At 39.3% G+C, this 12,002-nt stretch overlaps 1 protein-coding gene across 1 annotated transcript; it reads right to left on the bottom strand.

Annotated features, from left to right (window-relative positions):
• Positions 1 to 8,033: 8,033 nt before the first annotated feature.
• Positions 8,034 to 9,507, bottom strand: or60a1 (odorant receptor, family 60, subfamily A, member 1). Its single transcript, XM_055195430.2, has one exon. The coding sequence runs from the start codon at positions 9,090 to 9,092 to the stop codon at positions 8,085 to 8,087; it is 1,008 nt and encodes a 335-aa protein (XP_055051405.1). The 5' UTR covers positions 9,093 to 9,507; the 3' UTR covers positions 8,034 to 8,084.
• Positions 9,508 to 12,002: the final 2,495 nt, after the last annotated feature.

Here is a 12,002-nt window from a genome sequence, read left to right as displayed (position 1 = left end):
TTTTTTTAAACCAAAACAACGCAAGTGGTATTTGAATGGAAGAGTATGGGTAGTTTAGCACCAAAAAGAAAAGAAGCACTGCACAGCAGAGTATATTTAACTGCTGGTCAAAGAGGGACGTTTAAAAAACTAAGCTGAGAAGGAGGTAAGATAATTGTGTGGACTTGACATTAACATCCGCCAAATGCAATAGGGGTAAGACATCCACTACCACCAGCCACTTTGGCGGGTCAAATATAATTTCAGCCTACTGCCAAATAAAAGGTAGCCAAGCTCGTTATATCACAAATTTACAATCCGATCACAATTTGTTATCGATTAAAGTCGCCATGAAATGGAAGTAGCGATTGCCGTATTTTCCCCGTGGTAATGTATATCCGAATGAAACGGCTTCTGAAATGAATTAAGGCAGGGCTGGATTTGAATTTGTCCATCGAGATCTGATTGGATCGTTTGAAGTTGGGTCGTGGTTCTAAATGCTAATCGCTGCGATCTTCTCCCAGACCCCGCCCACCTGCCATACCATTATTTTTATTCTTTAAAAATAATAAAGTTCACATTTAAGTCATTTGTTAATAGTACCACAATATTTAAAAATTTATCGTCGCTGTCCGATGAAAACCACGTATGTCCATTTTGAGATTTTTCGACGGATTGAATGTCCAGGTTCATTTCCGTATACAGTATGCTTCACATATCTAAATGGCCAATGAAATGTTGTGAAATAATGTCATCTGATTTTCACGTATATCCATTTGGTGTCAAAGCTGTCAATCATGCCGTGTATCCCCCGCCCTGTGGAAGCATCTCGCTGGTCTTGTGAAGTTTCATCGGAGCTCAGCACTGGATAGCGGAATAAAAATAGCCTGGTGAGACAATAACTTTCCTTCATCAAGGTAAACGTTTCCCTCTGATGTACATCTAGGAGTGACAAAATTATGGTAGGACTGTGCAAACAAAGTATCTGTGTAGCATAGGTGTTATTTACACTGGGGACGCTGGGGACAAACCACTACTTTTTGAAAGCATTTGGTTAAAATGTTCTAAAAAATCAAGCGATGCTTAAGATTGGTTTTGTGACCCAGGGTCACATATGTTGCGTTGTATGTTTTATGGTGTGTTTTCTTTTACATATGTAATGAAATTCATTGTAATCATTGACTAAGCGAGGTGCTGTTTTCTACTGTATGGTGCTTTGGCACTGTTCGGTTGAGCTGGTGTTGCAGGGACTGTTACATGAAAACTGAGCGTATTCAACTGTCCATATGAAACGCGACTTGGCCATTCTAAATAATGTTCGGAAGAACGTGTATCGACCACCGTTACTGTAAAATATGCATGTATGTCTATTTAAACTCAATTTTGGTCAAATGTGGATTATATCATTACACTGGCAAGAATATGGTTACATGTAAAGATGTATGACAACGCTACATTCAACTGCTTTTGAAATACAATGTTTTTTTCACTTCCTGAAAAGTAACCGTTTTGGACATATATATTTAGCGACAATATATTTAGTTTTTCATTTCAATTTCATTGCGACATTAACTTGCAGTTAGGGAAGGTGGGTTTGGCGGAATTTTGCTGAATGACACACAACAAAAACGCTCTCCTGTGTGCAATCAGTTTAAACAGGTTGGTGTTTTAAGCCCTCAACGAAGCCTTCAAGGCAGCGCTGACTGAAAGGCACTCCCTGCCCCTCAGTGTTTCAGCCAATCACAGCACTGGCGCTAGATATCGAGCTTTCCGCCAGCTTCTGGCAGTTTGGACTTCTACAAACACACAGATTGCAGGCAACAGTAGTTCCTAGTTAGTGCCGTTTTTATTGAACTTTTGGGCACATTTTAATTTAATCTTATATTTTTATGTACTTGTAAGCACAGTGCAGTGTTAATGTTCAAACTCTGTAATGGTTGGCTGACAATAATAAAAATGTGTATAAGAAATAAATATAATAAATATTCTAATTAGTAATAAAATTAGTAATAAAATTAGAAATTTAAAAAATTAGAGATTAAATACAAAATTACATTTAACTCTTGAATGCTTCAACACATTCTAACTGACCCACTGATGTCACATGGACTACTTTGATGATGTTTTTATTACCTTTCTAGACATGGAAACCGTACATAGATTTTCAATGGAAGACAGAAAGCTCTTGAACTAAATCTAACGTTAAAACATGTTATGGAGGTCTTCCAAGTTTAGAATGACATAAGGGTAAGTCATTATTACATTATTTTCATTTTTGGGCGAACTATCCTCATTTAGTAGTCAGGCTGTTCCCTTTGGGGGCGGGGGCGGGGGCGCTGCACGCTAGAATCTCCAGAAAAACAAGCCAATTTCAACCGCAAAATGTACGCTTTTAAATATACAAAAACTGCTATCTCAAACATGGAGAGGCTTCTTCGTGATCTCAACTAACACATTCTGCAATAAAACGAAAATCTAAAATTTTGAAAAAAAACCTTTGTTTCTCATTATTCAATTTCAATTCAATTCAATTTTATTTATATAGCGCTTTTCACAATTGGTAATTGTTTCAAAGCAGCTTTACATTAATAGAAGCAGTGAAAAGCACAGAAAATTGACAGATAGCATAACATAATACACAAATGCATAAGCAGCTAAAAAGGTGTGAAGACCTTTACATTTACCGGAACTGGGTCTGTTTGTCTCATTGTCCTCGGGGTCGAGTGAGAAACAAAATCCTATTAGCGTAGTGGCCATTCACATGTAATGCAAGTGTCACACAGTGATGTGGTTTAAATCAGCTTGGTTCCAGAAAGGCTAACTATTGCGGCATAAGTATATTACCCCCAGTTGAGGATTTAGCAAATTGGGGGCCCAATGCGAAGGTATCTATGGGCCCCCATCCGATCTTTAAAAGAAAATGAAACATGCCGACCCGTTTGACTAAGGCCAGAAGCCCCACTGTCATCGTTAATGCAGGTTCAGTGGCAAACGGGTCTGTATGGCATACGTGCCAACCCATTTGGTTGGGTTGCGATTTTGGCGCGTATAAGTTTTCCTATCTCGAAACTTGTGCTGCCGACTTGTGTCACTGGTTTCCGTGACAGGTCACATATATCGGTACAGTCTTCTGTCAGGGACAGAAGATGACAGAGACAGTTTCAAAGTTAAATGAAACAGTTTATTTTAATGCAAAGGGTTATAAGTCAATGGCAGATAAATTGAAGCCCGTAGGGAAACCACAGGTATACAGACACATTCCGGATTACAAAACTTCACAGAAGATGAAGATAATGTTGATAAAGATCTATTAAACAAACAGAGAGTCAGGTTTAGTCCACGGTAGTTCACAATGCAGATCGCTTAGACGAGACCGGACAGAGAGTGTGTGTCTGTGGCTATAGAACAGAAAATGACAGGGCGACAGGTGCAGCAAATCAAAAGTCCGATCGGGGATTAGGGCTGCACGATTAATCGAAAAAAGAATCACGATCTTGATTCATACATAAATGCCATCTTCATTTTAAATGACGGCGATTCACTTGCATATACAGTATTTCCCTGTAATTCAGATGCTGCATTCACATGTTCACGTATTCACATTACAATCTAAGATGCTATAATATCAGTCAAACTTGCTAACACACACTCATACAGGGTAAAACCAAACCCTATTCATTCACCAATCAGACCTGATCGTTTCTCTCCTCTCTCATCTTATTTGCGGCGTTCCACTGTCACTCATGTAACGTATCACAAGGCAGCAGACCTAAACACAGTCTACGTGCTGCATTAGGAGCGGCAATTTTCACAGAAAAGAGAGGATAAACGAGCGTCATTGTGAAAAATCCTGGTGGCGACGGAGAAAGTGACAATGCAACAACAGGAAATTACTTACTTTCAGACGTTTCTAAATCAGAAGGCTACAGCCTCCGGAGGTCGCATATGCACGCTGCATACGTCATCAAGCCTGGTTCATTTGAGTTAACGGAGCATTACATTCGCAAGTCATAAACATACTACAACAATTTATGATTAACTAAAAATTTTAGTCAACAAGTGAATATTCTGATATTAGACAGTCTTTATGAAGCGCAGCTTAGAAATCCAGAAGCTGCAGCCTTCAGATTGAGAAAAGGCCTCTGTGTCACTGCCACAAGTTCCCCATTAGAAAGTGTCTTTAGCACGAGGGGAACATTGTAACATCTCTGTGTTTCTCCCTGACTGTGTTACCAGCCGGAGTGGGCTGCTAAATGCCCCTCCGGCGCGTTCCACCTCGAGGAGGTCCCCAAAAGCACCCCAATGACCAATCAGACGAAACAGGTAATTAAAATTAAAACAAATTTTATTTAAATTATTTAAAATGCTATTGAGCAGGGGGAAAGGGGAGGGGGAATCTAAAAAGGGTCTCTCCTTCTGTCCTCCACAGACTCTTCGGGGGTAAGGGGGGGCCGAGTGCCGGGCCAGGCACTACTAGCGAGGAAAGGGGGAGGGCCAGGGAGACGGAGCTCCTTTCCTTGGTCCTTGCACCCAAGGTGCCCTCCTTGGCTCCTGGAGGCAGAATCAAATGGTAGTTAGAGGATGTAAGGGTTTTGTGGCCACTACCTGCTTGGTGTTCCTCCAATTTTCCTACGACTGGTTCCAACGATTTCCTGTCAGAAATCAGGTAAGTATACGGGGGGTTTCTCCATGTCCGTGACTAACTCTCTCTCTCTTCTGCTCCTTTTATGCAGGACGCTGAGAACACTCCTCTCCGTCAGCGGCCAACTAAAGTCCACTATCGTCCCGGGTACCTACGGCGGTCACATGCACACAAGGGACAGGTTAGAGGAACAACTCACTGTTGGACAGGGCCCTTCTCTGGCACTGAAGAGTTGCGGGGGCATGCTGCTGGAATGACCACCACTCTACTTTACCTTTCAGGTTACCTCGAGGGCGTCACTCTCGTAGGCCTGTGGACGTACCAGGTAGACGGGGACTTTGCTTGGCGTGCAGGACTGGACCTATGGTTTGCTCAGGTAAGGTTAACTTTTGTTCACTCTAGGATGGCTCGGCAGTCAACAGAACGGTTGCGGTTTCTCAGCGTAGGTGGCAAAAGGTTGCACATCACCTGACTTTAATCCTCGGCTAGGCTCTCTCTCCACACAGGGTTACAGACAATAGTTAGTAGATGTCTCCACAATTTCTCTACTTCCCTTAACTTCCACTATGATCCTTTCCACAACATGCAGATCTAGGACACGCAGGCGGGGAAATAAGCAGGTAAGTCCACGATGATAATCACGCCCCAGCAGCTCCACGATACACCTCACAGCACTGCAGGTGCTGTCCTGAGCGACAGGAGACACGGCACAGCACTGCAAATACTTCAGGTGCACACACGTCAATAATGCACACTCACCCACGGCCCTCCACACTTCTGTTGCGATAAATAAGGCCCATACCTACACACTGGGTTACACTTTGCTGGAGGGAAAGGTGTTTACATTCGCTGCTTCAGGCGCTCTGGACAGATGACACAAGTCCCCACACAGCGCTCCAGACATCCTATGATCCACTGGCTCACCCACCGGCTTCGTTTTCCACGGTAGGGCCACTACACAACGACACACTCCTCAACAAAATAGTGACTCTCTGTTTTCCAAAGCTTGCAAAGTATTATATGGATCACTGGTACTCACAGTCTGCTAACGATTATATCTCTCCTTCGGGGTTGTCCTCTTTCCTCCAGCGATCTCCCAAGAAGCCACTGAACTGTGCAAACTCTTCGCCAAAGATCGATGCTTCGTTATGGCCTTCAATGCAGATGAGTATACACAAGTGAAAATGTACCGCTTTAATAAGATTTATTTCCTTCCAAACCTTTTTCCATAACTTGTTTCTCTGTCTTTGTTTCTCCAACAGATCCCCTCTTCAAGTCCTCTTCGTTCCACTTCACCACATCAACACCACTGGCCACAATGCCCGCTTCAACATCCGTCAACAATGGAACAAACAATGCACACCATCTTGCGTTTCACATGCTCCATATATACCTCCTCTTCCCTTGAATCCTCCAATCAGCGTTCGCCACGCCGACACCTGTCGCTGGTTTCCGCTGATTTTGTTGTCGCTGAGGGGTTACCCGGAAGTGCCGGTGTTTGGGTGAATCGGTCCGGGCAGAACTATTCTTCCAACCTTTGGTTCCCCCCCGATAGTCACTCGTGACAACTGCCTTAAAATGTTAATTGTTTAGACAGAGAAAAAATATAGATAGGATGAAACGTTTTTTTCCCCGTTTTGTTTGTTTATTGTTTGTTTGAAAGCAGAGGGTCTGTTCTTTCATTTGATATATTTGTAGGTTTATATATTTTTAGAAGAAAATTTACTGGAAGGCATTTTGTGAAATTTTGTGAAAATCACAAAAAATGTTGGCTGGTAACTTTTCAAAAAAAATGGCTGGCAGGGAATGAGTTAAAATATCATTTTCATGTAATTTGGTAAACCTCCGGTTTAGGCCCCACCCACTTCGGGTTCCATCCGAATACAAATACAGATACAAATAATATAATCTTGAGATTGTTACAGATACAAATACTCATCGGTATCTGTTAGTATTTGTGACATCATCTCTCATTGCCTATAACACGGACTAGTTTCACAAATTATTATTGAACGCGATCCCCAAAGTGTCTTTCATGATGCATTTCATAACCGCAACGTTCAACACTAGATATTTTTGTATTTCTAATTAGGCAAAGAATTATGGGAGCAAAGTGTCCACCGATTTTAGTCTTTGAAATCCTCAATTCAGTAGGGCCCATTGAAGTGACCAGTTTTGTGCCCTTAAAAGGTGCATTTATCCTATTTAAAAGCAGAAAATAATCAACCTGAAATTATTTCATAAATAGTATTGTGCATGGTACAAATCAAGTTAATAGGCCTACTACACCGTAGAGCAGGGCATTTTGATTTTGGGTTAATCATTCCAAATATATTTTAAAAATTATTCATCATCAAATAGACCATTCATCTATTAAACCACGATCCTTTATCTATGCATTCTTATAGAACATTTGCTAGTAGACGTCACAGTTACATCACTGCAAGCCGTGCACGCAATGTGGTGGAAGTTAATCCTTAGAAAATGTCTTGTTGGCCTTCGTTTTTATAGAATACCGTCGTCGAAGACATCATTTGAAGATAAACGTAGGCACACCTCAAAATATTTTACTTTGTGTTTATCAAAACAGAGACACCATTGACTTCCATAGTAGAATAATACCCCAAAATAATTTTCTCTTTGTCCTTTTCTCTTTATCTTTAATCTCTTTATCCCCACGTTAGTTTGTGCTCCACTCACTTTAACATGAGTTAAACATGGTAAAATTAAAAAGAAGCCCAGTGTATTTCAGAAGTGCTTTACCTCTACGAATGAGCATTTATCAAATTTTACTCGCAAAGAATCTAGACATTGCATTTTAATAAACTTCTGAATACAACTATTGTACATTCATTAAGGTTTTGAAAATATGATAACCCTTCATTTCTAAATGCACACATTGTAGTGTTAGGCTGTGTAGGAAAAGTAAAAATGCATAGGATAATTCACATCCAGGTTAATTGACAATATTTCATGTAAAAAAGCTTATGAAAAATTCAGTATGTAATACAGACCAGGGGTTGAATCAGAGATAAATGCAATTACAAGCAAGTAAAAAAGGGCTTAGTCACAAGAATAATGCAAATGTCTATCATGGTATTTAATATTTACTTTTTTTTCATATTATAACAAGTTCACAAAATTATTTTAGACTTAAATGTACAATTTAACAAAACCAGCTGAAATGTTTGACGTTTTTTTTCAGTTTTTTTATACAAGCAAATAACAGATGTTTTACATATTTGTTATCACTCACAAAAAACAAAATTCATAAAAAACTTCATAAATCATGAAATTCAGAATTACGTCATAAAGTAATTTATTCTGTTTTTACATGAGAACATATAAGTGTGTACATTTTTTGTGTATATTACATTATTTTATTATTTATATTACATTATGCATCAAAAAAATAAAGATTGTTAAAGTGTAAAACACACACACAAAAAAAGAGATAAAAAGTTCATAACAACCCCTTTTTACTACAAATAAACACTGAATCATTACAACAGTTCTTATGTTCAGTCCATGGGTTGAAATCAATAGCAAATATTTTTCTTCTTAAAAATTTTGTGAGACTATTGCTGATCTCTTTTGTTCTGATCCCATAAATAAGTGGATGTAGAAGTGGAGGGATAAGGATAAAATGAACTGAAATAAAAACATTAACTTCTTTTGAAAGATAGAAATTTAACCGATTGTATATAACAGAAAAGAGAGTGGCTGATGAAAAATTAATAAAAGTTATTAAGTGAGGGGTGCAAGTTTTTAAAGCTTTCTTTTGCGTACTTTCTGAGGCTTTCAAAGAGACACACATTATTTTGACATATGATAAGATGACAAAGATTAGAGGTAAAACTACAAAAACAAACACCAGACATATGCCATATATGTCCCCTAAGGTATTTTTAACACAGGAAAGATTAACTATTGCCAAGTTGTCACAAAACAATTTGTTGATTATATGCCTGCACAAAGGCAGTCTTGATGTAAGGTACGTCTGTACAGCTAGAGAGCAGATGGGAACACAATACACAATTAAAAGCAAAAGTTTAACTTTAGCCGTTGTCATAATATTATGATACTGTAAAGGACTGCAAATTGCAACATATCTATCATATGCCATAACTGTTAATATTGCATAAGCACAGGTCCCATAAACATTAACAAAAAACACTTGCAGAATACACTCCACATACTCCAAAACTTTCACATCAGCAAACAGATTTGACATTATTTTGGGAAGTACAGCAGAGGACCCGATTAGTCCATTGATAGCCAGGTTGAATAAAAATATGTACACAGGCTTATGGAGAGTTGTGTCCAAGTAGATCACCAGCATCAGTGTTATATTTGCAAAAACTGTTGTTAGATAGACTACAAGAGAGATCATGAAAACTCCATAATTAAGTGCACCAGGAGGCCCATAACTGGTAAGAATTAGAGTGACGTTCACACTTGGCAAAAGCATTTTTTCTGTTGAAGAGAAAAGTCAGGTATTTATACATGCTCTTTTTTTTAATTATCCATTATCCATTTGGCAACTAATATACTTACAGTTTTAAGGCCTTCCTCTTATATGTGATACTGTAGCTGAGAGCTCTACTTCACCTTTATAGTACTTTATACTGTATGTTTAAGGTCCTCCTCCATTGAATTTTATGCGCTTAAGAACCTCCTCCATCAGAATTTTTTATTCTGTTGCTTTCTAAATTACAACCTTTAGATTTATGCACCATTATACTTTGCCTGTTATTATATCAATCAACACAATGCTGCAAAAAATCTAACACTTAGAACTAAGTTTTATTGTTTGCACATTCAGCTGCCATCCCAGCCAGTTTGTAAATTGCTGTGTTGGTTCTAATCTATGATACTTAAATTAACATATAAAAGATTCAGGTTTTTTTAGTAGTGCTAATATTAGGTTGATATTCGGGTCGCGGTCTGTCGGGTCGTTTCAAAATAAAGATGCCAATTACACAGTCCTTAATTTGTAAAACAAAAGGTCCCAGAACGCAAAAGGCCTATAGAGCAGAGGGTTGACGAGGCAGGTGCAGGTCCCAGAATGCACAAAAACCGGTGCTGAAATCAGAATACACTCTGGACTATTAATCTTTGGCCATGCTTACATTTATCATTTAACTTTACACATTAGTTTTGTGCCTTTGAGTTAAATTACTCCACTGTTTTCGATCCTCATAAACAGAGTGGTTCGTAAATGCTGCAGATCCTGTTTTAGTTTGAGAACTCCAGGGCTGTGCTGCATTGTAAATGAACGTAGACGGAGTCTAAACGAATAGCTGGTTTTAATGTGACAGCGCATTCATTTCAAAGTTAAAATTTATTCCGGTAAATGGAGGCTTGCAACAGAGGTTTTGCCCAATATAGTAAACATCTATCAACAAATTACAGATTGTTTTAACATGTATCCTAATAGCTATGTCTGTTTTATATTAATGTTTGTGGGTCTACAGGCTGTGGAACCAAGCCGGTTGCAGGAGCCTTTGTGAACCAGTTCCCAAGATGGCCACCGCCACACAAGAACCAGTTCCCAAGATGGCCGCCACCATGCCTGAACCAGTTCCCAAGATGCCCACCATACCTAAGCCATTTCACAAAACGGTTGGCACACCTGAAACACTTTTTAAGATGGTCGCCTCCGGTTAATGCCACGACAAAGCGGTTGGTGTCTGGAAAGCGGGAAAATCACGCATAATCGCATCAATAATAATCAGTCAAGTAAGCATAAATCAGAAATGACTGTTTATGTAGAAAGTTTTTCATTTGCATGTGTTTTTAAGCTTTGCAAATGGTAATATTTAAGCGAGTTTAGACTATTTGAGCAACAAAGATGCTAAAGTGAACTGTTGCACACACACTCATGGACACAAACTCAAAAGCCCATGCAGAGGCGCATGTTTCAAAAAGCATGCAAACACAATTTTTTTTGTGCTTGACAGGAGACATACACAAATTATCTTGTAATACCACAGTCGTGGCAAGTATTCTCATAAAAACAGTTGTTTATTATAAGTGAACAGTTCTAATAATGGCATTAAATGACTCCATCTGTACACGCTAAATTTGCAGATTTCATGAACCAATCTTTCTGTTTACTTTTGTCATCATAGGCCTCCTGAATGCGGCTGCAATTAAAGACCATTTTTACACAGTGCGAACATTTTTATAACCTGGTGTTCATGTGCGACGAGCAGATTAATGTTTTAAAAACAATGTGTAAAAATAGCAGCTGAACACATGTTTGAGCCACAAAAGATTCTGGGTGCTAAAGATGATACACATAAATGACAATACGTATAGTAAAGTAGAAACAAAACTTTAAATATTTATATTGTGCTTGTGAGGTTGCTCTTACATACACATAACAGTACATACCACAGTTATATGGTAAAAAAGCTTTGTTGAGTGTTGGACCTTTCAAACGCAACTTAACCTTAGCCTAAATTACCGTATACAACACAGTAAGCGATCATTAGAATCTAAATTGCAGCTGGTAAGTCCTTACCTTTAACAGTTGTTCCGAGCCTCCAAATTAAGGTTATCCAGCGTTTGTGTTCTTCCCACAGTTATTTGCATATACACTTGGCAAGAGAGAGACGCAAGAGAGAGACGCAAGAGAGTGGCAACACTGTTATCGGAACTCCGTCGAGTTCATCATCTAAATCCTATTTTCTTACTATCTTGTTCCTATCTATATAATATAACTTACTAGTTCATCTTAGGAATACTTTACCATGACGATTATTCAACAGTATGAATAACTGAAACGATTTATCACTGGTAAACACCCAGTATTAGCATATAGCCCACTAGCATCAACAAACGGGGCAACGCTGCTCCGTGCATTGAAGCTCCGTCGAGTTCATCATCTAAATCCTGTTTTCTTACTATCTCATTCCTATCTATATAATATAACGTACTAGTTTATCGTAGGAATACTTTACCGTGACGATTATTGAACAGTAGCCTATTAATAAGTAAAACGATCTATCACTAGTAAACACCTAGTGTTAGCATATAGCCCGCTAGCATCAACAAACGTGCCGGCTGATGTTAGCACTTGCTCACTGTCTGTTTACTGTAAATCTGCCTTCCTTTTCGATCTAATGGCGGACTCATCCGATGTATGTTTTTCAGACCTTTCCTCACCCGAGCGAAGCTGTGGAGGAGTTGTGGCCCGGCATTCGCACCAGGCGGTACAGTGTGCCTCACATCACCCTGGCTCCAGACACCCAAAGACGACCAAGGCATGCAACGAGCGAGCACCCATCTCGATGCAGCTTCACGGACCGCGTTCGGGCGAATGGAGACGCCATCGCCCAGCATGAAAACAGTAAGACTCCGCTTGTCATTGTAA

This window comes from Misgurnus anguillicaudatus, chromosome 24, assembly GCF_027580225.2.
Source record: "Misgurnus anguillicaudatus chromosome 24, ASM2758022v2, whole genome shotgun sequence".
Lineage (NCBI taxonomy): Eukaryota > Metazoa > Chordata > Actinopteri > Cypriniformes > Cobitidae > Misgurnus > Misgurnus anguillicaudatus.
This window is presented reverse-complemented; position numbering and strand designations above follow the sequence as displayed.